The sequence below is a fragment of the Podarcis erhardii genome, assembly GCF_964252035.2.
Source record: "Podarcis erhardii genome assembly, chromosome: 3".
Lineage (NCBI taxonomy): Eukaryota > Metazoa > Chordata > Lepidosauria > Squamata > Lacertidae > Podarcis > Podarcis erhardii.
The window spans coordinates 124,572,170-124,598,599 of NC_138507.1; the positions used below are offsets into that span (position 1 = coordinate 124,572,170).

The following is a 26,430-nucleotide window of genomic DNA, read 5'->3' on the forward strand; positions in this document are numbered from 1 at the left end:
GGGGTCAGCAACCTTTTTCAGCCATGGGCCGGTCCACCGTCCCTCAAACCATGTGGGGGGCCAGACTATATTTTGGAAACAAGAAAAAAGACCAAATTCCTGTGCCCCACAAATAACTCAGAGATGCATTTTAAATAAAAGGACACATTCTACGCTGATTCCCAGACGGTCTGCAGACTGGATTGAGAAGGCGATTGGGCTGCATCCGCCCCCCAGGCAGGCCTTAGGTTGCCTACCCCTGGCCTATAAGGTCAAATTTGCCATCCTGTCTCAAGAGCTCTGCTTTCCCATTCTCTGAGACAGGCATGTGGACATGCAAATCAGGCAGACTTTCATCTTGGTATTGGCAGCATCAGATTCTCCCAGACTCTCTTGGATCATTCCCTATTGAATTTTACATGGAAATTCAGGACAATCCTGTATTCTACAAAGCAGGAGTCCCAAGCAGGCGGCGTCTTCCGGGATGAGAGCCACCCTCGCCCTGCTTCCTGCCCTTGTTAACGGAGAAATCTGAGGGCTCCCTTGGACAAAAAAACAAGGACACCATCCAGGAATACCAGAGCAAAAGAGCAGCAAGTGGGCTTGGTCTTGATTGAAGACTGTTGTGACAGGACTCCCACCTGCCACCAGGTGGAACAAGATGGAAGCCCAGAACAAAAGAGCCCCCAAACTTTTATTAGCTGCTAATCCCCATCTTACACCCCCCCAAACTACACCACTCCTACATCACGGTTACATCATGAAAGGGAAGGTCTGGTGGCAGGAATCTGAGCATCCTGGACCCTGCCCCATGGTTCCCCTTGCCCTCCACCAAACACCCATCAAGTGGAACAAAAGAGATATTTACATTTCCCTGTTTCCCAGCCAAGTTCATCCCACCCTTTTGGGTTTGTTATTTCTGGAATGGCTACCTGTCCGGCACTCAGGTATCAGGATGCTAGGGATTATCCCTCAGGCAGAGGGGCTGCTGAGTAGCTGAGCTCACAGGTCTAGATGAAAACAAAATAAAAAAATTCCTTCCAGTAGCACCTTAAAGACCAACTGAGTTAGTTATAGGTATGAGCCTATAACTAACTCAGTTGGTCTTTAAGGTGCTACTGGAAGGAATTTTTTTATTTTGTTTTGACCATGGCAGACCAACACGGCTACCTATCTGTAACCAGGTCTAGATGAGTATCTGAAGTTTTCCCAGTGAGCCAGTACATGGATACATCTATCAGTGAATTCTTACATTTGGTATCCTGCAGCAGAGGCCCTTTGAAGAGACAGGAAGAAACTGTGATGAAGTGTTTTGTGGGGACAAGTCACAAAAGTGATTGTGCTGGTTTTGGTAGTGGGCTGCATGTGCATGAGATCTGCTGAAGGGGCACCCCCCCCCGCAACCTACACATAAATTCTTGCTCCACCCTGCCCATCCCGGGGCGGGCAGGGGGCTCTTCTGGCCCTTCTCGGCTCCCTGCTTCGGGCCCAGCCTTTTCCTCCCCCCAAAGGAGACCGAGGGACCAGCTGGGCGCGCCAAGGGTTAAGAGCAGCTGAGCCGCATTCCTAGAGAGGACAGGAAAGGAAGGAAGGGGGCGGGTCTTCCGGAGCCCCTCCCTGACTCCCTCTTGTCTCCTCCGGTGAGTCTCCTCTCCCCTCGGGGCGCCTCGGGGTCCCCGGGATGCCGGGCGGGGCTTGCTCAAAGAGGGACCCCCCTTCAGGGGGGCAGGAGGCGGCGAGGGGAGGCTTCCCTGCTTGGCCCTCCGGAGGGCTCAGGGGCCGGGTTATCTTGCACGACTCATCATCAGCATCATCATCATCATCATAATGAAATAATAATAACAATACATTTTATTTATATCCCGCCCTCCCCAGCCAAAGCCGGGCTCAGAGCGGCTAAAAACAACAACAACAATGCAGTGGTACCTCGGGTTACAGACGCTGCAGGTTACAGACTCCGCCAAGCCAGAAAGAGTACCTCGGGTTAAGAACTTTGCTTCAGGATGAGAACAGAAATCACGGCCCCATTAGGTAAAGTGGTACTTCAGGTTAAGAACAGTTTCAGGTTAAGAATGGACCTCCAGAATGAAATAAGTTCTTAACCCGAGGTACCACTGTAATTATTATTATTATTTATTATTATTATTATTATTATTATTATTTATTCATCCCCCGCATCTGGCTGGGTTTCCCCAGCCACTCTGGGCGGCTTCCATAAAATATTTTAAAAGCAATAAAACACCAGAGATTAAAAACTTCCCTCGCCTCTCAGGCAGAGCTCCTCCAGATGCAAGCGAAGCCTCAGCTGCCTTTCAGGGGGAAGTAACCCCCCCTCCATTCAGACATGTTTTGCACAAAATGGGCCGAGATCTGGGCAGCCCGGGTCAGTACAGGATGCGGGTTCTTGGTTCGTGAAGGGGTCTAAACCAAACCAGGAACAGAGGGGAAAGAGGACCGAACAGGAGACCAGTCCCCGTGGCCCCCCAAGCGCCAAGTCAGGAGCGCCTCTGGCTGGGCTGAGATTCAGCCTCCTCGAGAGTCATTTTCCTCCTCTGCCATCTGAAGTCTCTGGGTGAAGGCGGGAGGAGCCGGTGATTGACAGCGGAGCCAGGCCGGAGTGGGGGTGCAGTTCCCCTGAAAGGCCACAAGGGGGCCGGAGTCTCTCTCTCTCTCTCTCTCTCTCTCTCTCTCTCTCTCTCTCTCTCTCTCTCTCTGATTGGCTGCCCAGCAAGCAGTCAAAGGGGCGGAGCCAGCACTTTGGGCGGGAAAAGAAAAGGAGCCGTTTCTGAGGGAGTTTTCAGTCAGGGACAGAGAAGGGAAAAGAGCAAATTATTGATGAGGATGTTGATGATTATAATTGTTATTACATCATTTGTACGCCTTCCATCCGGCTGGGTTCCCCAGCTACTCTTGGTGGCTTCCAGCACATAAAAACCATAGTAAAACATCAGCCATGAAAAGCGAAGCTTCCCCAAACAAGGTTGTTATCACCAATGGAGGCAAAGGCCATGAAAAGACTTAATATGGAGACCAATTGGCCAAAGTAGGGGGAAATTTTGGAGCAGGAGGGTGATAAATAGAAACTGCAGAGTTATGAGAAACTTAAAGATAAGGTGCGAGATTGGCTGCATTACTTTCAAGTGAGGCCTATAACTTAGATAAAAAGCTTGGCTTCCAGGTGGAAAAATCAAAATTAGAAACTGAATTGTTAGAACCCAAGGCTAAGAATTTGTCAAGAATGTATAACTTGCTGTTGAAATGGAATACTGTGGATGAAACGGTAAAATCTGCTATGATCAAATGGGCACAAGATGTTGGACATAATATTATGTTTGCTGACTGGGAACAGTTGTGGACCACAGGTATGAAATTCACGGCATGTAATGCCTTAAGAGAGAATATTATGAAAATGATGTATAGGTGGTACATGACCCCAGTCAAGCTTGCTAAAATTTACCATTTGCCCGACAAGAAATGCTGGAAATGTAAAGAAACTGAAGGTACATTCTTTCACCTTTGGTGGACGTGCCCAAGGATTAAGTCTTTCTGGGAGATGATCTATAATGAAATGAAAAAGGTATTTAAATATACTTTTCTGAAGAAACCAGAGGCCTTTCCCCTGGGCCTGGTCGGCCAATTGGTGCCAAAGAAGGACAGAACTTTCTTTTTGTACGCTACAGCAGCAGCAAGAATACTCATCGCAAAGCATTGGAAGACACAAGACCTACCCACCTTGGAAGAATGGCAGATGCAAGTAATGGACTACATGGAAATGGCAGAAATGACTGGCAGAATCCGAGACCAGGGAGAAGAGTCGGTGGAAGAGAATTGGAAGAAGTTTAAAAATTACCTACAAAAACATTGTAAAATTTTTGAATGTTGAGGACATTGAAATGAAACAAAGGGGTACTAGTGAATAAGATAAATAAGAGTATGAAAAAAGGGATAGATATTGGACGAAAATTTGAACAATACAATATGTTAAGGAATTCTTTAAAGGATAAAACTAATAAGAATGAACTTGCTAAATTAATTTTAAAGTGAAATACAAGAAAGGAAGGCGGGTGGAAGTCAGGAAAATAAGGTTATGAAGGATATGAATTTGAAAAGAGCTCTTTTTTCTTTTTTTAGGTTAAATTTTTCTTAAGTTTTCTTAGGTTTGTAATATTTTTTTTTCTTCCTGATTTTTGGCTGTGTTTTGATTTCCTGTTTTTACTTGTTTGTATGTTGGTGTTTGTTGGTGTTTTGATGTTTGTGGTTTTATAGTAATTTTCTTTTTGTAAAATTTAAAATATTATTTAAAAAGAAAAAAAAGAAAAGAAAAGAAAAGCGAAGTTTCCCCAAAGAGGCCTTCAAGTGAGCCAGGGCTCCTTTGGAGAGATAGAAGCAGAAAGAGGGATCTGGAGAGGCCTGGGCTGAGGGAGGAGAAGGGGCTCTGGATGGAGCCTCTCTGAGGAGAATCTGGTCCCTCACCATGTGGCCTTATGAGGCTTTGCCCTCGGGTGGGAAAAATATTGCGCCCGGGAAAGGGAGATGGGAGTCAACAGACACTCAAGGAATAGTTTTGGAGAAAAAGCTTTAGTTCTACCATCCATGAACTGGTAGAAGGAGCAAGTGTGATCATTCACAAACAAGCACCGGTTCACAGTCATTTGCACAGAGCATATATTCCCCTTCCAGTTCCCTCCCCTTTCTCCTCCCTCAGGAGTCCTCTGAGCATGAACAGAAAGCTCCTGTCTTGGGACTCTTGTGGACTCTGGGCACCCTTCCCAAGAAAGGGTCGAGGAGCCTTGTGGTTCAGCATGTCCAAGAGTGAGATAAGATTCGGTTCCCAGGCCTGCTCTGAACAGAGCCTAGTCATTAGCTTTTTGAAGCCTTCTCGTACTGATAAAATGTAACAGTTTTGCCTAAGCGCAGAGAAAAACAGAGGAAAACTTTAGCTGTGGGTTTTTAGAAGACAAAAGGAATTTGGGACAGTTTTGAGGCCTGGTTGGGGGGACGGGACTTTGGGCCTAGGTGGGGTCACCTGTCCTCACCTTCCTTCAACCAGAGGAAGGAGTGCTGCTCCTCACATCATTTTTTATTTTATTACCTTGTTGGGCATCCACACTGTTTTCCATAGATGCCTCACACTTTCCTGTTGCAATTGTTTGCATTTGGCCTTCAATATTTCACCTTTAAGAAAGTCCCAAACATCTTGGACCCATTCAGTAATTCTTACCCTGGGACCTCACCCAGTAGCTCCTTAAGCTTTCTGAAATTGGCCTTTTTAAAGCCCAGAGTGCGAGTCTGACTACTCAGCTTCCCCATGCCTGTGAATCATGAAACTCAGAGGGACATGATTATGGTGATGATTATGATAATAATAATATTTTTTTATTTACACACTGCCCATCTGGCTGGGTTTCCCAGTACAGTGGTACCTCGGGTTACAGACACTTCAGATTACAGATGCTTCAGGTTACAGATTCCAATAACCCAGAAAGTACCTCGAGTTAAGAACTTTGCTTCAGGATGAGAACAGAAATCGCGCGTCGGGAGGCCCCATTAGCTAAAGTGGTACCTCAGGTTAAGAACAGTTTCATGCTAAGAACGGACCTCCAGAACGAATTAAGTTCTCAACCCAAGGTACCACTGTACTTCCACTATGTTGATCACTTTGTCCCTGTCTCAGGTCCAAGAGAGATGATCCCCTTCTTGTTTCTTCCACCTTCTGGGTCATGAAATTGTCAGTGAGGCAATTCTGCATGGTCACTTTCCTTAGACCAGGGCTAGAGGCTTCCCATCTCTTTCTTCTTCCTTTCTTCCTGTTAATGAAGGTTCAGAGTTGGGGCTGTGGTGCAGTCCAGCCCTGGCTCCTGGCAAGACTCATCCACGCTTGCTCAGGAAACATTTCTCTTCTCCTGACCATGTGTCAGTCTGTTAACAGACCAATATGTTTGCTTTGTAGGATCTAAATTGGACAATCAGAACTTGGCAGAAAACGAAAGGATTCCTTCCGATCTCTTGGAGGCTTCATGAGAGCCCAGATGGATGAGCAAGACTCAGCTGGTCCTGAAGCAGGAAGCTGCCCTACCCTCTAAACTGGGAGCAGTGGGAGATTATGGGAAAACTCAGTGCAGAAGATCCTGGGTGAGGAGGACACCCTCTGCTCAGAGGTGCAGAGCCAGCAGTTGAGGCAGTTCTGCTCCCAGGAGGCCAAAGGACCCCAAGAGGCTTGTGGCCAACTCTACCACCTTGACTGTTGGTGGCTGAAGCCAGAAAGTCATACGAAAGCTCAGATGCTGGACCTGGTGATCTTGGAGCAGTTCCTGGCTGTCCTTCCGCTGGAGATGGAGAGCTGGGTGAGGGAATGTGGAGCAGAGACCACTTCACAGGCAATGGTCCTGGCTGAAGGTTTCCTCCTGAGTCAGGCGGAGGAGAGGAAGCAGGCAGAGCAGCAGGTGAGAGAGACTTTCCTCTGGAAACTCCCAAGGGGCTCCCAACATGAGGAAGAGTATAATCAAATTCTCTACTAATGGCTCAGCATTTTTTGGAAAACATTCAGTGAGTTAGATCTGATACCCCCAAAGATTTTGCCTCTGCCATTTCTTTTCCAACTCTTCTCCCCATTCTCTGTTTGAATCCTATTTCAGGCAAAGGATCTGTTTGCCGAAATGGGCCCTGATTCCTGTGAGGCAGAGAAGACTCCGTTGGACACCAGAGGGAGGCCGCTGGGTAAGGAGGAAATAGTTTTTTCTCATTCTGTGGATTTTGAAACTAATCTGTGGGTTGTGTAAATCTTTTGAGGGGAGGCTGAAAGCCCCAAGGGGGGGGGGGGAATGTATTTTGACACAACTAAAATTTGAAATGGGTACAAATGTCTAAATGCACTCAGCAAGGAAAACTTTTAATAAGGCCTATCTGTAGTTAGAGATGAAGTGCTGAACCTCTGAGAGATGCAGGAACTGATGGCTTCCCACTGTCTTGTGCCTCTTGCAGGTGACAGAAGGATGCCCCCCAGACCTCCTCATCCATCTTTTCATGGTAGTGGAGGAGAAGCAGCAACTGTGGAGACAGATCAGGTATTGGGAAAGAATCAGGGAGCCTCTGGGCCCATTAAAATGCACAATAAAAGAATTCCATTTAAACATTATAATAAGCATACATAATTAACATATGTAGGAAAATAATTCCATTAAAACAACACACTTAACAGACAGAAAACAACCGAGCAATGTATAGTAGATAATCTTTATGCTGTCTAAGTGGAGGACTTTTTCCTTTTCCTTTTAGGGTCCTCTGTGCTTTAAAGATGTAGCAGTGTATTTCACAGAGGAGGAGTGGGCGTTGCTGGATCCTGACCAGAGAGCTCTGCATAAGGAAGTCATGGAGGAGAATCGTAGGATTGTGGACTCTCTCAGTAAGGCTTCCTGCTGGATCATAGTATCTGTTTTGAAATCCAATACATTTCTATATGTGAGGAATTTTCAATATTTTGATGGAGCACAACAGCACCACCACCAACATTTGGGATTCTAATTCCCCCACAGCTCACCTTAAATGGAGAGCTATCTACCATTTGGTCTAACAATATTCTTCCTCCACATATGGCTTCTTAAACCATGTTCATGCTGGTCTTCACAGTGGTGAGGGAAGTTAAAATAGCTTCTGTCAGGTTTTTTGTCTCTGCTTCTGTTGGCCTTTGGTTGACCAAAGTGACAACTGACTTTGCAAATGGCAGAGATTCCATGATTGGGCCAAACATAATCTATCCTGGAAGGTGCCAGGCTCTGGTCCCCATCAGTGTGTATGTTAATGAGCATCAACAAAGGCAGAAAAGCTTGTAGTAAGGGTATTGTTCAATAATTTGGGGCTCCATTTCTTCCTGAAGTTCTAATCCATTTCTCTCTTTGATGCAGGTGGTGGACTGGAAATCATGAGCAATGGAGACCATTACAAAATTGACACAGGAGAGACCTCCTATTCCACATCCCATCAAATAAATCCCATTGGGAAGAATCACTATCAGTGCTTGGAATGTAGAAAGACTTTTAGTCGGAAGGATAGTCTCACAGCCCATCAAAGAACACACAATGGGGAAAAGCCCCATCAATGCTTGGAATGTGGAAATAGCTTCAGTCAGAGGTGCAATCTGGTGTCGCATCAGAAAATTCATACAAGGGAGAGACCATATCAGTGCTTGGAATGTGGAAAGAGCTTCAGTCACAGCTTCAATCTCACTTCCCATCGAAGAACTCACAGTGGGGAGAAACCATATCAGTGCTTGGAATGTGGGAAGAGATTCCGTTTCAGCGGCTCGCTCACTCTCCATCAAAGAATACATACAGGAGAAAAACCATATCAGTGCTTGGAATGTGGAAAGAGCTTCAGGCAAAGTTCTAACCTCACGGCCCATCAAAGAATTCATACAAGGGAGAAACCGTATGAGTGCTTGGAATGTGGAGTGAGCTTCTGTCAAAAGGCTAAACTCACATCTCATCAAATAATTCATAAAGGGGAGAAACCATATCAGTGCTTGGAATGTGAAAAGAGCTTCAGTCGGAGGTCCCATCTCACTTCCCATCAGAAAATTCATACAAGTAAGAAACCCTATCAGTGCTTGGAATGTGAAAAGAGCTTTTGTCAAAGGGCTAAGCTCACTTCTCATCAAAGAATTCATACAGGGGAGAAACCATATGAATGCTTGGAATGTGGAAAGAGATTCACCCATAAGGAAAGTCTTGCATCCCATCAAAGAATTCATACAGGAGAGAAACCATATCAGTGCTTGGAATGTGGAAAGAGATTCACCCATAAGGAAAGTCTCACTTCCCATCTAAGAATTCACACAGGGGAGAAACCATATCAGTGCTTGGAATGTGGGAAGAGATTCACCTATAAGAGCAGTCTCACTTCCCATCAAAGAATTCATACAGGGGAGAAACCTTTTCAGTGTTTTGAATGTGGAAAGAACTTCAGTCAGAAAGCCAAGCTCACAGCTCATCTAAGTGTTCATACAGGGGAGAAACCATATCAGTGCCCCGAATGTGGAAAGGGCTTCAATCGCAGCTCCAATCTCAGTTGCCATCTAAGAACTCACAGCGGGGAGAAACCCCATAAGTGCTTAGAGTGTGGAAAGAGCTTCAGTCACAGCAGCTCTCTCTTTTTCCATCAAAGAATTCATACAGGGGAGAAACCATACCCATGCTTGGAGTGTGGAAAGTGCTTCACTAGGAAGGAACGTCTCACTTCCCATCAAATAACTCACAGTGGGGAGAAACCCCATAAATGCCTTGAATGTGGGAAAGGCTTCATTCAGAAGGCTAAGCTCACAGCCCATCAAAGAATTCATACAGGGGAGAAACCTTATGAATGCTTGGAATGTGGAAAGAGCTTTTGTCAGAGGGCTAAGCTCACAGCCCATCAAATAATTCATACAGGAGAGAAACCCTATAAGTGCTTGGAATGTGGAAAGAGCTTCAATCAGAAAGCTAAGCTCATGGCTCATCAAAGAATACATACAGGAGAGAAACCATATCAGTGCTTAGAATGTGGGAAGAGCTTCAGTCAGAAATCTAAGCTCACAACCCATCAAAGGATTCATACAGGAGAGAAACCACATCAGTGCTTAGAATGTGGAAAGAGCTTTATTTGGAGGGCTACACTCACTTCCCATCAAAGAATACATACAGGGGAGAAACCATATGAGTGCTTGGAATGTAGAAAAAGCTTCAGTAGAAAGGAACATCTTATTTCCCATCAAAGAATTCACAGTGAGGAGAGACCATATCAGTGCTTGGAATGTGGAAAGAGCTTCAAATGGAAAAAAAGTCTCAGTTTCCATCAAGGAGCTCACAGCAGGGAGTCATAGTATTTGAACATGGCTATCACATATCCTTTGACTTTCCAGGCTAAACATATGGAAATCCCTTGAACGGTCCTCATAAGGAACCTCTGGGATTAAAAATAATAATATTTATACCCCACCCATCAGACTGGGTTTCCCCAACTACTCTTGGCAGCTTACAGCATATATAAACCATAGTAAAATATCAAACATTAAAGACTTTCCAATGTCTTTTAAAAGTTATGTAGTTCTTTATCTCCTTGAGATCTGAAGGTAGGGCGTTCCACAGGGTGGGCACCACTACCAAGAAAGCATTCTGCCAGTTCCCTGTAAGTTCACTTCTTGCCGTGAGGGAACCAGCAGAAGACCCTCAGAGGAGGACCTCAGTCAACATGCTCTATGTGCTTAATATCTGGCTGGAGAATTCGGTATTGGCTCCTTCAGGAACAGCCAACAGTTTATTCCATTCTCCACCAGTGTAGTCCGGAATGTTGTCCTCTCCACCAGTAGCATGACACCAGAAGTTGTCATGCTGTTGAACGATCTGTCTTGGATGTGAGAGCCCAGAGTGATGTTAAGTCCCTGGGTCCCTGAGAGCCTTGGGTCCCTGTTGAATGCAAGACAACTTGACAGCGGCCTCAGGTGATCTTGCACCCAAAGGTGGGAGCTGAGGAGATCTTCTTCATTGGATCATAGAACAGTAGAATTGTAAGGGACCCCAAGGAGCCTCCAGTCCAATCCCTTGAAACGCAGGAATAGACAATAGACTCAGCAGGCAGGAAGGTGTTTTATAAAGAAGGTACCAGTCCAGAGGAGCCTGAGACCATCAGAAGGGCCCCGCTGTTTCCACATTGGCTAACCAGGTGTCCATCATGATTTATGAGAGAGGCTGGATCAGTGGCAATATTTGCAGCTGCAACACGTTGTAACATCTTTATTTGGACCAGCAGCTTTTACAGAATCTAAGACACCTGAGATATTAGAACAATTGGCTAAATCCTTTGAGACTAAAAAGCCAGGGATTGTTTTCTACGGATACCTGATTTCACTCAAGCAATTTGACATACAAAACCTGAGAAACGAACAAAATAAAGAAGTGGAGGTTCCTGTCTTACCCCGTCAGTGGGACAAAGTTTTAACTTCGGTAGCTCATGTTTCATTAGATTATGAATCATGTCTTATACAACAAAAAATAATGTTTATAATTTATTGGATGCAATGTCTGACACTTGCACATTTGGGGAGGAAAGTATTATAAGGTATAAATACTACTTTGGGGGCAGGGAATTGAAATTGTCAGGGGATAATATTACCCTAAACCACATACCAACAACTATATGTGGACAACTCATGCCCTTCCTTCTGCTGAAATACTGATATTGATCCTAATGTAATATGTGGATATTTAATTAGACATTAGATATAACTTTTGACTTTGTTCTAACTGTTCCAGTAGTAATTGCATTTAACCTTCCGATAGAATGCATCAGGGAATGATTCCTGTGTGCCTGCATTTTGTACCCCTCGCGCTTTCTTCCTATGCTGTGTGAACATTGCATGGGCTTCTAGGAGGGAAATGGATGTTTTGCCAAAGGGTCGCGTGTGGAGTTAGCATCCGGGGAAGAAGTAGTATTTCTCCTGGAAGCTGTGTGAGGCCCAGAGAGAGGAGAGAAAATTCTGGTCCTCGTCCCTTCTCACTGATGGTCTGGTTGCTAAGAAAACTGTCCGATGAGTTGTAAGTTAAGACCTAACGGACCAGGAGTATGCTAGATAAATAAGGGAAATGATATCAGTATAGAGCCATGCGTGTTTACATCCCATGACCTGCAATCTTTCCAATGTGCGTAGTAGGATGTTTTGATGTTTATGATCCTGTATTTTATGACTCTCTGTGTGCTGTGTTTGAAAGTCTTGTCTGAGCTTTGTTCTGATGTGCCTCGTGGCAGTCCTCTTCTTCACTGGCAGTACAACTAGAACAACCAAGTTCTAGTCTATATTTGCCTATGGCAAATATAATATCTTGAATGCATTTATAAAAATAACCGGTCTACTTATTTACCCCTATATTGTATTGTATCATGTTTCAAACAGTTCATTTTGCTTTGTTTTGACCTTTCTCCACCTTTTTAACTTCATTTCTCTACCAAAACCTTCAATAAAGTATCAGTATTAAAGGGGGGGTGTCATAAAAGAAAAAGTGCCACCCAAAAGTACATCTAAGGAAACCGTTGTGGCTGCATAAGGAGCTTACAGATGAGCTGAGAGTTAAGAAGGGCATGTATAAGAAATGGAAGAAAGGTGGGCAAAAAAGCGGGACCCCTGCCCCCCCTCCCTCAGCAGACCCATGACCAGCTCTCCTCCCTCCAAGAGAATAAACATAAACCAGGCAGCCACTACATGGGCAAAACTCGTCCCTTTTGCCTGGGCACCTGGCTCTTGCAGCCCCAGAGAACAGCATGTACCCTGAAAGAGCCCCCCCCCCCCCCCGTGCTCAGAATAGTTAGGAAACCCTCTTCCACCAGCCCTCTCCACCCATGCTACAATTCACGTACCCAGCAACCCTTTTCACAGGTGTTAATTGCTGGCATCCTGGCCCCAGAGTGCCAGGCAAGAGGCCACCTCAAAGACACAAGTTATGTCACAATCTGGGAGGGTTTTCCAGCAGTTTGCCCCATCCCTCCCCTGACCTACACCTCAAACCCATTAAGTAAAAACAAAAGGGAATATATACATGATCCCGTTTCTCAGCCAAGTTGACCACAGTAGTACCTTGGTCTAAGAACAGCTTAGTTTATGAACAACTTGGCATAAGAACACTGCAAACCTGGAAGTAGGTGTTTTGGTTTATTTACACTCTCTGGATTTTGAGTACCCTATTGATTTTATATGACTTCCTAAAGTTTTCCCATTGAGCTAGCACATAGATACAGTGAGTTGTTACATTTGGTAATGTGCAGCAGAGGCCCTTTTGAATAGCGATAGGAAAAAACTGTTATGAAGTGTTTTGTGGGGACATTTGCAGGAGTGATTGTAGTCAGAGCGTGTATGATGTCCGCTGGAGGGGCAACCCCCCCCCTTTCTATAAATTCCAGTAATGCTACCAATTAAAAAACATGAGTGTTGGTCTATCAATGAATGTGGGGTGGGGGGCGTTTTTCCAAAATAAAGATATTGTCTTTACATTTAAACTTGGATCAACCCAACTGAGCCATATGCTGATGGGGATGAGCATGTTTCCTGGAGGCTTTGCTTTTTCCTCCACATAATGCTCTAGTGTGGGTGCACTTAGTTATGCCAAAATCTCAAGGGGGAGAAAGCCTCTGCAAATTCCAACAGGCTCCGTGTGTATCCCGAGGCTTAATTCCCCCACCCACCCACCCACACCCACACATGCGTTTTACACTTTATGTGACTGTTGTTCTGTTGTTAAGTCTTTTTATTTTTACTATGATTTTGCCAACAAAGGTCCGTATAGTTCAAGCTCTGGTTTTCCCCAGTGATGGATGGAAGTGAGAGCTGGACCATCAAGAAGGCTGATCGCCGAAGAATGGATGCTTTTGAATTCTGGTGCTGGAGGAGACTCTTGAGAGTCCCGTGGACAGCAAGAAGATCCAACCTCTCCATTCTGAAGGAAATGAGCCCTGAGTGCTCCCTGGAAGGACAGATCCTGAAGCTGAGGCTCCAAGACTTTGGCCACCTCATGAGAAGAGAAGACTCCCTGGAAAAGACCCTGATCCTGGGAAAGATGGAGGGCACAAGGAGAAGGGGACGACAGAGGACGAGATGGTGGGACAGTGTTCTCAAAGCTCCCAGCATGAGGGAGGCAGTGGAGGACAGGAGGGCCTGGCGTGCTCTGGTCCAGGGGGGCACGAAGAGTCGGACACGACTAAGCAACAACCGCAGCCCTCCATCTCCCCGCGCAGCTCCGGGCCCCGCCATGTTTTCTTCTTTCTCGGAAGAGCAGGCAGCGCCCTCCCGCGCGCACCTCTACCCGTTGTCTATTCGGCGCCTCCCTCCCTGCCAACCGGCGTGCGCGGTTTCGGAGGCGCCTGCTACGTCATCTCCGGGCGCCGGAAGCCCCTTTGGCGGCACGTGGAGTCGCTTTCGGCTCCGGTTCTCCGCGGGCGCTCGTGTCCCCGTGCCGCGCCGGAGGCGGCATGGCGGCCCTGTGGAGAGGCTACCAGAGACTGATGGCCCGGCACCCGTGGAAGGTGCAGATCGGCACCGCCGGTAAGAGGGAGGCCGCGCCCCCTGCTCCGGATTCACCCCGGCGTGGCGGCGGCGGCGGCGGCGCTGCTTGGCTCTCCCGGGCCGGGGCGGGGCGGGCTCTGGGGCTTGGAGAGGGAGGGCTCCGGGGCAGGAGTCTCATTGCCAGGAAAGGGGAAGCAGGTGCCTTGGGATTTCAAGCGTCCTCTCCTCGTTGCCTTTGTTCCCGCCTCAAAGAAGCCGGTGCATGTCTTCTTGTTGTTGTTTAGTCGTCTATTCGTGTCCGACTCTTCGTGACCCCCTGGACCAGAGCACACCAGGCACTTCTGTCTTCCACTGCCTCCCGCAGTTTGGTCAGACTCATGCTGGTAGCTTCGAGAAGACTGTCCCACCATCTCGTCCTCTGTCGTCCCCTTCTCCTTGCGCCCTCCATCTTTCCCAACATCAGGGTCTTTTCCAGGGAGTCTTCTCTTCTCAGGAGGTGGCCAAAGTCTTGGAGCCTCAGCTTCAGGATCTGTCCTTCCAGGGAGCACTCAGGGCTGATTTCCTTCGGAATGGAGAGTTTGGATCTTCTTGCAGTCCATGGGACTCTCAAGAGTCTCCTCCAGCACCAGAATTCAAAAGCATCCATTCTTTGGCAATCAGCCTTCTTTATAGTCCAGCTCTCACTTCCATACATCACTACTGGGAAAACCAGAGCTTGAACTATACGGACCTTTGTTGGCAAGGTCTCTGCTTTTTAAGATGCTGTCTAGGTTTGCCATCGCCTTTCTCCCAAGGAGCAGGCGTCTTTTAATTTTGTGACTGCTGTCACCATCTGCAGTGATCATTGAGCCCAAGAAAGTAAAATCTCTCACTGCCTCCATTTCTTCCCCTTCTGTTTGCCAGGAGGTGATGGGACCAGTGGCCATGATCTTCGTTTTTTTGATGTTGAGCTTCAGACCATATTTTGCGCTCTCCTCTTTCACCCTCATTAAAAGGTTCTTTAATTCTTCCTCACTTTCTGCCATCAAGGTTGTGTCATCTGCATATCTGAGGTTGTTGATATTTCTTCCGGCGATCTTAATTCCGGTTAGGGATTCATCCAGCCCAGTCTCCATCTTCACCACAACCCTGCGAGGTAGACTAGTCCCCCAGTGGCTGAGTGGGGGTCACAAGCCCACTGTTTGACCTCCGGCTGGACTGCCTCCTGGAGAATGGGTGGTGCCGGGAGCTGTGCTGAATTGTTGGGGGGCCGCAGATGGCTCTGACTAGCCAGCCCCCTGACTGAAGGACATTGGGCTGCCCAGCTCTTCCCAGGTGGGAGGACCCCACCCCCAGTCAGGAGCTAGGGAAGTGGGCTCCTTCAGTCCACCATCACAGGGGTCAGCAGCCAGAGACCAAGCCCAGATGGGAGCAGCCTTAGGTCTTGCCCTGAGGTGCCTCACAGTTGGCTTATATCCTTCAAGTTCATCCACAAGCAAATGCCTTTTGCACGCAGGCTCCAGGAAATAGGAATTCCGTTTCTCTTGAAATCAGACGGTGCCAACATTTGGCTGCCTGATGAAAATGTTTTTGGTTTGCTAAGTGCTTTTAGATAATTCATTTCATAGAATCATAGAGTTGGAAGAGACCACACGGGCCATCGAGTCCAACCCCCTGCCAAGCAGGAAACACCATCAGAGCACTCCTGACATATGGTTGTCAAGCCTCTGCTTAAAGACCTCCAAAGAAGGAGACTCCACCACACTCCTTGGCAGCAAATTCCACTGTCGAACAGCGCTTACTGTCAGGAAGTTCTTCCTCCCTCTTGGTCATTGTTCTGCATTTTTATAGTTTTCAAAAATGATTTTAGTGTAGACTGCTAGATTTTATGAGTTTGCGGCTTATAAGTGCCCTTAAAAATCAAAAAGCACTGTCCAAAAGCCAACGCCACCTGTAGGTCTTCATACCTGCTCCACAGCAAAGGTGGTGGAACGTTGTGTGTGACTGTAAGTGTGACAAGCCTGCTTGGCTGTAGCTGACACCATGCACAGCCTGTATTGGGGGTGGGGGGAGGAACTTTGCCTTTACCAGAGCTGTGAATGGTGAAGGCCTCACCTGCAAACCAAGGAAGACCCGCCTGGCACCTTAGCAGGGCTGAGTCCCCTTGTGCAGCCAGGATAGCACCCTCTGCCTGGACTGGGGACAGACCCTCCCTGCAGCAGCTGCCGCTCTGGATTCTGTGCCCCAAACAAGTTCTGAAGCAGCAGTCCTCCCCACCCCGGACTCCCCAGCTCCTGGTCACCAACCTGGATGGCTTTAAAAGAGGATGAGACAAATTCCTGGGGGGTGGGGCTATGGAAGGATATTAGCCATGATGGCAGCAATGCTTCTGAATATCAATATTCTGAATATCTGAATATTGCTGGGAACCGCAAGAAGGGAGAGTTGCTCTTGTGCTCAGATCCTGCTTGCAGGATTCCCACAGGCATCTCACTCACCTCTGTGAGAACAGGATGCTGGGCTAGAGGGATTATCGGCCTGATCCAGTTGCTTCTTACTGGGTTCTTCTTGTTGTTATTTAGTTGTTTAGTCGTATCTGGCTCTTTGTGTCCCCCTGGACCAGAGCACACCAGGCCCTCCGGTCTTCCACTGCCTCCCCCAGTTTGGTCAGACTCATGCTGGTAGCTTCGAGAACACTGTCCCACCATCTCGTCCTCTGTCGTCCCCTTCTCCTTGCGCCCTCCATCTTTCCCAACATCAGGGTCTTTTCCAGGGAGTCTTCTCTTCTCCTGAGGTGGCCAAAGTCTTGGAGCCTCAGCTTCAGGATCCGTCCTTCCAGTGAGCACTCAGGGCTGATTTCCTCCAGAATGGATCGGTTTGTTCTTCTTGCAGTCCATGGGACTCTCAAGAGTCTCCTCCAGCACCAGAATTCAAAAGCATCCATTCTTTGGTGATCAGCCTTCTTTACGGTCCAGCTCTCACTTCCATACATCACTACTGGGAAAACCAGAGCTTTAACATAGCTTTTAATTGGGTTCTTAAGTTCTAACATTTTTGATATCGGTTGCCAGGCATTGCAAGTGGGGAGAGTTGCTGCTCTCTTGCTTCTGCCCTTTTTGGGGGCTTCCCACTGGGGCACCTGGCTGGCTGCTGCAGGGGGGGGGTGGGGGGGACAGGATGCTGGACCAGGTGGACCCTTGGCCTAGAAGAAGTCCCAGCAAAAGACGAATGGATACAAAAACTTATGGAATACGCAGAAATGGCGAAACTTACTTGAAAAATAAGAAATCAAGGTAGAAAACTTTTTGTAAAAGAATGGAAATGGTTTAGGGAATATTTACAAACTGTAAACAGATAGGAACATTGACAGGTTTATTGTAATAACCTGCAGTTTTATAAGAGTATATATTTAAAATAGATGAATAAATGAGCAAGTTAAGTTAATTTGGATATGTGGAAGATGTTAAAAATAAATTTAAGGAGCCACAAAAAGAGGGGGAAGGAAGTTAAGTTTTGAAATGTTAAAATGATTGTAAAATTATTGAAATGTATAAAAATGAAAGTCTGAAATATAAAATTAAAGGGTGGGCCTTGGCCTAGATCCTGCCGGGCTTCTCTTAGCTCCTCCCCCTGCTTCACTTCTCCTGGGGGGGGGCGTCCATCCTTCCACCAGGTGCCATGGAACTGCCCGCCTGCTGTGTGTGTTGGGGGGGGGGAGTGACCACTGAGTGGCGCTGGCAGCCTCCCAAGGCTCCTTGCGGGTGAAGTCATCGCCCGGGGAGTCGTCAATCTCTGTGGTGCGGCTGGCACAGAGCGACTCTCATCCCATTACACTTGGCCCGGCTGCCAGCTGCGTCATACAGGTGCCACCTCTCCCCCCCTTCCCGCCCCCCCTTCCCGCCAATCTGGGTGAGTGAATGAATGAATGAATGAATGGAGCTGGGAGGAAGCCTTTGGTGACAGAAGCTGTGAGTTTGTCAATGAGCAAGTGGGGAAGCGGAGCCAACACCACACTGTTTCTGACACGGCATCACAGACACGGTGGGGGGGGGGGTTCCTTGTCTCTCGGGGGCTGAATATCCCACCCAGGGAAAGTCTGCACAGGCAAGGGCAGGGGGTGGGGGAGGCATTAGATAGCAGGCATTGGGACTAGTTTGGGAAGGGGCCCTTGCATGAAAGGAGCCAAACGTCCTGTTCTCACAGTGACCAGCCAGGTGCCCCCAAATGAATGACAGCCCCCCCCCTTGCCCAGAGCATGACCTGAGCCCAACTCAGTTCTGTGTGCTGCTTCCTTTCAAACCTCCAGATTCACAGCGACTCTCCTCTTCTTCCTCCTCCTCCGCTGCAGATCTGCAACTCCCCCCCCCCCCAATTTCCTGGGGACTCTGGTGTTCTTCAGGGAGGGGGGATTCTGTGACTCTCCATGGGGGGCATCTTCCAGTCACGTGGCTGGCGCATACTTTTGCAGGGCCCCAATTTCATGCTCAAGGCCAGAGTGAAATCTTGATGTTCATTCCGCTTTGCCATCTCGTTGGATTTCCCTTTCCCAACTCCTTTTCTTTTGCCTTCCTGCCAGGGGCTGTTAAATAGCTGGTGGGCAGAGCAGTCACTGAGACAGGGGTCACATTTGGCATTTCTGGCAGATTCTTAGAATGGTAGAATTGGGATCCCCAAAGCCCATCCAGTCTAACCCCCTTCAGTGCAGGAATTGCAGAGTCTGTGTAAAAACCTCCCAGGAAGGGGAGCCCCACCCTCCTTGGGACCTGGAGGTCAGAGCATGCAGAGGAAACGGGGGCAGCTGTGCTGCTCTGCAGACCCTGGCTTGTAGGCTCTGGCTGAGCCCCCTCCCTCGCTCAGCCATGGCCCCCTTCCGTCCCCCCTCTCTGGGGGAAGAGAAGCGGCTTCTCTTCTTCTGGGCACAGGGCTGAGTCTTCTCCCTTTGCCAGCTCACTGGATCCACTCCAAGGAGGGAGGCTTGACGTCAACAGATAGCTGGCAGGGACTTTTGGGGGGGCAGTGGCTCAGAGGCTCTGCCCCCTTGGCCAGAGACCAGAAAAAGCCAGACCGGGGCTGGAGAAGATGCGGCTTGGCAGAAATGGAGGCAGCCCTGCACCCCTTTCCTCCTCCTTCCAACCCAGCAGTCTATAGTTTGCTTCTATTTTTGTTGTTGTTTAGTCGTGTCCGCCTCTTCGTGACCCCCTGGACCAGAGCACACCAGGCCCTCCTGTCTTCCACTGCCTCCCCCAGTTGGGTCAGACTCATGTTTGTAGCTTCGAGAACACTGTCCCACCATCTCGTCCTCCGTCATCCCCTTCTCCTTGTGCCCTCCATCTTTCCCAACATCAGGGTCTTTTCCAGGGAGTCTTCTCTTCTCGTGAGGTGGCCAAAGTATTGGAGCCTCAGCTTCAGGATCTGTCCTTCCAGGGAGCACTCAGGGCTGATTTCCTTCCGAATGGAGAGGTTGGATCTTCTTGCAGTCCATGGGACTCTCAAGAGTCTCCTCCAGCACCAGAATTCAAAAGCATCCATTCTTTGGCGATCAGCCTTCTTTATGGTCCAGCTCTCACTTCCAGACATCACGACTGGTTGCTTCTATAGGGAGTTGTGGAGTTGGAAGGGACCCTGAGAGTCATCTAGTCCAACCCTCTGCAACACAGGGATCACCACTAAAACATCCCTGACTGATGGTCACCCAAACTCTTATCTTTTTGTAAACCACTTTGAGGGATTCGCCCCTCCCCCATCAAGCGGTGTATGAATTTTAGGAAAGAAATACATTTTTGTGTGTGTACATGAGATTTTCCACGTGAGGAGCATCCGCACAGCTAAGCCTGAAGAGTTTCTGTCTGGCGAGAACTGCAGCCCCTGAACCTAGAGATCCCGTGCGGCTGGCGCAGCCGTAACGCCAAGCATGGTTCGGCTCTGGGGGGTCATGCACGGCCCTCCCTCTTTTTCTGCCTGGAGCAAACGAGCTCAGAGCTGCCTTCAGGCTGGCAAACTGGGGTTTGAGCTTGCCTTGCCAACCAGGATCAAAACACTCAGGGTTAATTCCAGTTTTCAATCCGGATCTTCAAGGCAACAAGGAGCCAACTGTGCTTTGGCTCAAGCCAGGAAGTGAGTCATTTGACTTGTCCTCTGGGGCTGGGCAGACAGACCTTGCCCCCCACCCACGAGATGCTGTTGCTTTTGCACAGGGACCCTGGTGGGCGTGGGAGATGTGATTTCCCAGCAGGCGGTGGAGAGGAGGGGGCTGGCTGGACACAGCAGCCGGCGGACCCTGAGGATGATGGCCATCGGTTTCTGCTTTGTGGTGAGCCAGGGCAAATTGGGTGGCACAGGAGCACCAAGCCAGAAGGGCCTCCGGGCTGGGAGACGTTCCTCTTGGCTCCTGGGGAGACTGCTTCCCCAAGGGGGCTGGGCCAGGGGGGGCCTTGACTTGGCAGGCCTGGGTCTCCCTGGTCCTCTGTGGCTGTAGGGGGAGGCTCTGCCTCCGTTGCTGTGCTGTGACCCCGGACTGCCCCTCTCCCCTGCAGGGTCCGGTCATTGGAGGCTGGTACCACGTCCTTGACCGTCTGGTGCCTGGCACCACCAGGGTGGCTGCGTTCCAGAAGATGCTGCTGGATCAGGTCAGGAGACTCTCTCCGTGGGATCCCCAAGCCAACCAGCTGGCCGGGGCTTTGTGGGCTCCTCTTCCACAGCTAAGGAATCCCTGGCAGGCGGGCATCCGACCTCGACTCAAAAACCTCCCTGGAAGGAAGAGTCCACCGTCTCACAGGGGTTTCTGTTCCGCTGTCAAATGGCAAAGTTTTCCCTAGTGGTTCATCTCTTTTCTTACATTTAAATCCGTTGGTTTGGGTCCTCCCCTCTGGAGGAGCAGCAGAAAACAAACTGGCTCCTTCTTTGGGCATTTGAAGACGGCTGCCATATCACCTGTCCCTGCTCCAGCCCCAGGACGACTTGGTCTGATGCTTGGTTTGGCCCCTCTCTTCGTCAGCTGCACAGGGGCGGGTGGGGAGGGGACTTCCTGGGGGCCAGAGAGCTCTTCCTCCTTCCCAGCTCCTTGCTTGAGGTCTCCCTGGCAGCTGAGATGCCACTGGCGCCACCTTCTCCCCATGGATCCCCTCTCCTTTCTCCCACAGGCTGGCTTTGCCCCCTGCTTCCTGGGCTCTTTCCTGGCTGTGGCAGGAGCACTCAACGGCCTGTCCCTGGAGCAGAACTGGGACAAGATCAAGCGGGTGAGTTGGCCGCAGTGCAGCTGGTAGGGAAGGGGTGTAGCCATCTCTGGAGCGGCAGAGTTGCAAGGGACCCCCCCCCCCGCATTGAAGAATCCCTGATTTCCTCCCTTGATACTGCCAGTATTGGGGCGTCCCTCTGCCTCTGTGCTCGTAGACAATTGCTCTGCCAGAGAGTTACTCCTCGGAGGTTTCCATTCCGCCTTTGGAGAGGCGTTTGGATCCAGGTCTAACAAAAGGAAGGACTTCTTGGCCCAAGAACACTTAGCTAAGCAGCGGAACTCCCTTCCACTAGGGGCAGCAACGGCCACCCATTTGGTTTTTTTTTTTTTTTTTTTAAATAATTTTTATTGGGTTTTTACATTTTATAACAACAGACACACACACAAAGACAAAGACAAACAAACACACAAATACAATTACATACCCTAAATTTCTTTACCCACTTTCATTGACTTCCCCCCACCCCCTCCTCTTACATCCCAATTCCAAAATTAATTCAGCAAGTTCTTACCTAACCTCTTAAAGATATTCACATTGCTTTTAAAGATTAAATTCTTTTGTTTATCTATATTCAACTATCCAATTCTCTTATAATCATTAATTTCTTTTTTTTTTAAGGTCGATCTAACTTCCCCTTCACAAATTTTCCCTTTATTATATTAATTATAGGTCACATTGACCAAGTAAAACAAAACATAACATTTTATAGTTCTATTCTCTCCCCCCCCTGCCCCGGTTTCTGTCCCTTCCTAGACAAATGTCCAGAAAACAAGCAAAAAGTAGTTCTAGCCCGGATTCCTCACGTCCGAGGCGTCTGATTCTCTGTCAGTCCCTCTCTGCCAGCTATATTGGTAGTCCTCTTTGATGGTCCTAAGACCCCGAAGGAGTTCAGTCAGAGTCACATCATATTTTCTTTCATCCAGAATGTTGAAGAGTGTTTGCTGCGAAAGACCATCTAGTTTTCCATACTCAAGAGAAAAGTCCCAATCATGTTGCTTTGTTCTTTCTAGTTTTAATATTCCAAGTACTCCAAGGGCTTCTCTCTTCTTCTTTCTCATCTTTCGCAGGTCTGTAATCCAGAGGTCTTCTTGCTCATACTCTAACACTGCAGATTCCTGGTTGATATTTTCCACTTGTAGTGTCTGAACTCCTTCTTTTTTCTCTGTCAATTCCAAAGGCATCTCTTCCTGCTCAGCTGCAGAAATTTTATCATGCGTCTCCTTTGTGCATTCAGCAGAGTTGTTTGTTTCAGGATTCAAGGTCATAAAAACTTTACTCAGAGCCATACTCTGCTCCTGCAGGATTCCCACGAGAAAAAACATTTTTTCTATCTCCGCCAGTAATTTTCCCTCTGCAGCCATTGTAATGTCACTAATTCCCCCTAGGGGGCTTTCAGTTATTTAGTAGTCCTTTTCCAATAATCTGTTACTTTGTTATTATCAATACTTTGTTTCCAATCGCCTCAGTCCAAATGTATCAGCTTTAATTCCAAGAGTTGTTAAATAGCAAAATTCTTTACTTTGTCCGCCCGTTTGACAGCTTCTTTGACAGCTGTCAAACTCCTTTCACTTCTTCCTCCGGCACCCAAATAGGACACTCCCGGGTTTTTTTTGGGGGGGATACACACAAAGTTCCAAATTCCCTTTCTCTCCAGCACAAAAATCTTGTTCTATCAAATTTGTGAGAAACTTTTAAATCATCAAAACAGTATTCATTCCGCCTTAATTCTCCGTTCCTTGCTTTGAAACGTCTATAAGTAGAGGGGGTGCGGACTTCCCTTTAACACATCCCCCGATCGTACCAAATTCACAGGATAAAAATTTTAAAGTCCAAATTCCACTACTCACGGGTCCTTTGTTATCCAGTCCAAATTTTGGGAAGAAAGTCAGCGCTCTCCGGCCATGGCTTGCGGCTTCGCTCTACTGAGGTAGCGGTCTACTCTCAGCACCACGCCACTCTCCGTACCCTCTCCGCAGCCTTTAAAAAGGCTCTTCGTGGGTCGGGGAGGGCGCTTAAGGTGCCCACCGAGTCACCAAGTCCGCAGGCTTCCGCGCCTGCGGTTTCTGAGGGTCCCCGTGTCGCCGGCACGGCAAGACCCGTCCTCAGTAGAGCCGATTCCCTCCGGAGCTCGGAGGGAATCCGCCATTAGCCGTTCGCGCTAACCCGGAAGTGTAACGGCCACCCATTTGGATGGCTCTTAGATAAGGGAAATTCCTCCAGGCCGAAGGAGAGGCTGGGGAGGGGGTGTCACAGGCAAGCTGACGTCCTGCTGTGCTCTTTCTCTGCTGGATGAGGCCAGTGGTCCTTCTGGGGCAGCCTCCTTTTCTCACAGTGGCCAGCCAGGTGCCCTCAAGGGAAGCCGCCAAGCAGGATCTGAGCGCGAGAGCCCTCGCGTGGTGGTGGGAGAGGGGCCACTGGACGACGTGGCCGTCCCCTTTGCTCTGGCCCTGCTCCCCTCCGATGTCCTGGCGTGCCACAGAGGTCCCCTGCCCATCCCTCCAGCCCCTCTGCCCTTTGAGCTGCAGCATCTGCCCCCCCCCCCGGCTGCCATTCTGCCGCCTCCCATCCTGCGAGGGACCTGCGTGACCCCTGCCAATGTCTCTGGCGTCACCTGGACAGCCTGGTGCAGGGATCCGGCCCGCCTGACACACGCACAGCCCCCTCCCCATCTCTCTCAAGAGCCTTTTCTTCATATCTCATCTTGGTGTGGACTGAAAGAGTCGGCTGCTTTACTCACCAGAGATGAGTCACAGGAGGATAAATGTCACAGTGACCCCCTCCCTCCTGAGGAGCTGGATGTGCCACCAAGTCTCAGAGAGGAGAGGGAGGGGGGTGGAGAGAGCCAAGCAGGATCCTTGGGGGAGGGGGGGTAACACACCAGCGCCCCTCTGCCTTCTGCCTTTGCCTGACCCCCACTTAGGAGTATAGAATTGGGGGCCAGAAGTATAGAGGGGGGTCCCATGGTGAGCTTCCGTGGACCAGAAGGGTTTCTGCTCCCCCAACCCCACCAGGACTCCTCCAGGACTGAGCCACAGCTGGCTTCAGGTGCCCCAAGGACAGGCCTGTACAGTGGGGGGGGGGGAGTGGCTGAGCCTTTGCGAAGGGGGACCCCCCCCCATGTCCCTCAGGGAGGTGAGCCAGTTGGAAGCGCCCTGAAACCTCCGAGTATAGGGCGGTTTGTAAATAATAATAATAATAATAATAATAATAATAATAATAATAATAATGGCCCCTCCAAGGAGTGCTGTAAAGGTGACCTGGGAAGGGGAAGTCTTGGAAGGAATGGGGGTTGTTTTCTAAGAGGAGGGGGTGAGGCGAAGTCTATGAAAGGAAGACCAACAACACTGTTATTGTTATTCTTTGTTAGATTTATATGCCACCCTTGGTCACAAGATCAAACTCCAAGGCACAAGGAGGGCAGCCTGTTTCTGTCTGAGAGAGAGGAGTCTGGGATAAACCTCTGGAGATGCTCCCTGGCTCTGAGCCTCCCCAGAGGCCTCCCCAGAAGTCTCCCGGAGGTGCCTGGCATGGAGAAGTCCCTCTCAGAGCAGGGGTGGGGTTGACTGAGCCGTGGGGGCCGGCTGCCAACCAGCCCTCACCCCCCCCTCCTCTCTCTGTTGCTCTCTTGCAGGACTACACGGATGCCCTGATCACCAACTATTACGTGAGTCCTCTGGCTGCCCCCTGGCTGGACCTGCCTCCCTGTGCCGCCTGCCATCTGTCCCCCGCCCCAGCCCTGCCTGGCAGAGGGGGCTCCTTGGCTGCCCTTCCAGAGGCCCTACAGGATCGCCTGGTCAGTGGGTCGGCAGCATCTCCCTGGCAGCCTCCAAGCTCAGCACATCACAGAATTGTAGAGTTGGAGGGAGCCCCCAGTTGTCACCCAGGAATCACAGCTCCCCTTCCCCTGATGGCACTGAGAGGTTTGGGCCTGGGGGGTTGGGGAGGGGTCTTCCTGGGGCCCTGCGCTTGGCGGCCACACTGCTTCCACAGTGGCGCATCTCTCGCTCCCTCTCCCTTTCAGATCTGGCCAGCTGTGCAAGTGGCCAACTTCTACTTCGTCCCCCTGAACTACAGGTAAGACCTGCCTTTCCTGCCTGCAGGACCCCCCCCCCGGCCCCCCTTGGCAGAGTCGCTGCCCCTCAGCTCTTTCTCTGCCCCCCCAGGCTGGCCGTGGTCCAGTGTGTTGCCATTGTCTGGAACGCCTATCTCTCCTGGAAGGCCAACCAGCTGTGACCGGTGGAGGAGACTCATCCTGACTCCAGCCCCTCTGCATCCGACTCTTGTCATCCACTATGGCCTGCCTGGCAATCTGGGCCCTGTGCACCCGCCTGCCCCACAGCCAAGGGGCCAGACTGCTCCATGCACCTCCTCCCCAATACTGGCCCCCCACTGGCAGAGAGAAGCCCGGAATCCCTGAGATATGGTTGGGCTCCAGGCCCCAGTTGCTCCCAGCGGCTCCGTGGCCCAGTTGTCAGGGTTGGTGGGAGCCACAGGTTCACCCCTGATGGGCCGTATCGCCTGGAGCTCCTTACTGTGTCTGTTTTGGATGGTCTCTGGCAAGGGAACCCCCTCTGCCTCGACACCCGGCTCCCAGACTGGCGAAAGCAGCCCCAGCCCCACATGAGGGTCGAGGGCGTCATTCTGTGTCACTGGGAGGCCCCAGGGGTGCTGTGACCCCTGCGCCCCACTGGAAGCTCCTCAGTTGCCGCCTCTGTTAGAGCACAGTGGGGAGAAACAGGCAGACTCTAGCCCAGGGGTCAGCAAACGTTTTCCGCAGGGGGCCGGTCCACTGTCCCTCAGACCTTGTGGGGGGCCGGACTGTACTTTGGGGGGGAAACGAATTCCTATGCCCCACAAATAACCTAGAGATGCATTTTAAATAAAAGCACACATTCTACTCATGTAAAAACACCAGGCAGGCCCCACAAATCACCCAGAGATGCATTTTAAATAAATGGACACATTCTACTCATGTAAAAACACACTGATTCCCAGACCGTCCGTGGGCCAGATTGAGAAGGCAATTGGGCCGGATCCAGCCCCCGGACCTTAGTTTGCCTGCCCATGATCTAGCCCACCTCTTGGCTCTTTCCCCTGGCAGAATGCATGGCAGCCGCTTGTGTCAAGTGAGGGGAGAGCCTGGGAGAGACCAGGCTTTGATCTGCGCTCATCACTTTACGTGACTTCCGAAAAGTATTCAGCAACTGTACGAAGGAG

At 49.5% G+C, this 26,430-nt stretch overlaps 3 protein-coding genes across 4 annotated transcripts; all 3 read left to right on the forward strand.

Moving 5' to 3' along the window:
- Window positions 1-5,934: 5,934 nt before the first annotated feature.
- LOC309337983 (zinc finger protein 202-like) lies at window positions 5,935-7,515 on the forward strand. 2 transcript variants are annotated; one of them, XM_081855068.1, is made up of 4 exons: window positions 5,935-6,422; window positions 6,621-6,696; window positions 6,961-7,043; window positions 7,255-7,515. In XM_081855068.1, exons 1-4 carry the CDS (start codon window positions 6,261-6,263, stop codon window positions 7,498-7,500), a joined length of 567 nt encoding a protein of 188 aa, XP_081711194.1. In that variant the 5' UTR covers window positions 5,935-6,260; the 3' UTR covers window positions 7,501-7,515. The 2 variants fall into 2 exon arrangements, with proteins under 2 accessions (XP_081711194.1, XP_081711193.1); XM_081855067.1 differs by having other exon boundaries at window positions 5,936-6,422; window positions 6,615-6,696.
- A 358-nt stretch (window positions 7,516-7,873) lies between these two features.
- Window positions 7,874-11,305, forward strand: LOC309337826 (uncharacterized protein). The gene has a single exon (XM_081854722.1). The coding sequence runs from the start codon at window positions 7,898-7,900 to the stop codon at window positions 9,830-9,832; it is 1,935 nt and encodes a 644-aa protein (XP_081710848.1). The 5' UTR covers window positions 7,874-7,897; the 3' UTR covers window positions 9,833-11,305.
- A 2,587-nt stretch (window positions 11,306-13,892) lies between these two features.
- On the forward strand, window positions 13,893-26,041 carry MPV17 (mitochondrial inner membrane protein MPV17). The gene is made up of 7 exons (XM_081855077.1): window positions 13,893-14,038; window positions 20,173-20,288; window positions 20,512-20,604; window positions 21,118-21,213; window positions 24,845-24,877; window positions 25,235-25,287; window positions 25,377-26,041. The coding sequence occupies exons 1-7, from the start codon at window positions 13,966-13,968 to the stop codon at window positions 25,444-25,446; spliced, it is 534 nt and encodes a 177-aa protein (XP_081711203.1). The 5' UTR covers window positions 13,893-13,965; the 3' UTR covers window positions 25,447-26,041.
- Window positions 26,042-26,430: the final 389 nt, after the last annotated feature.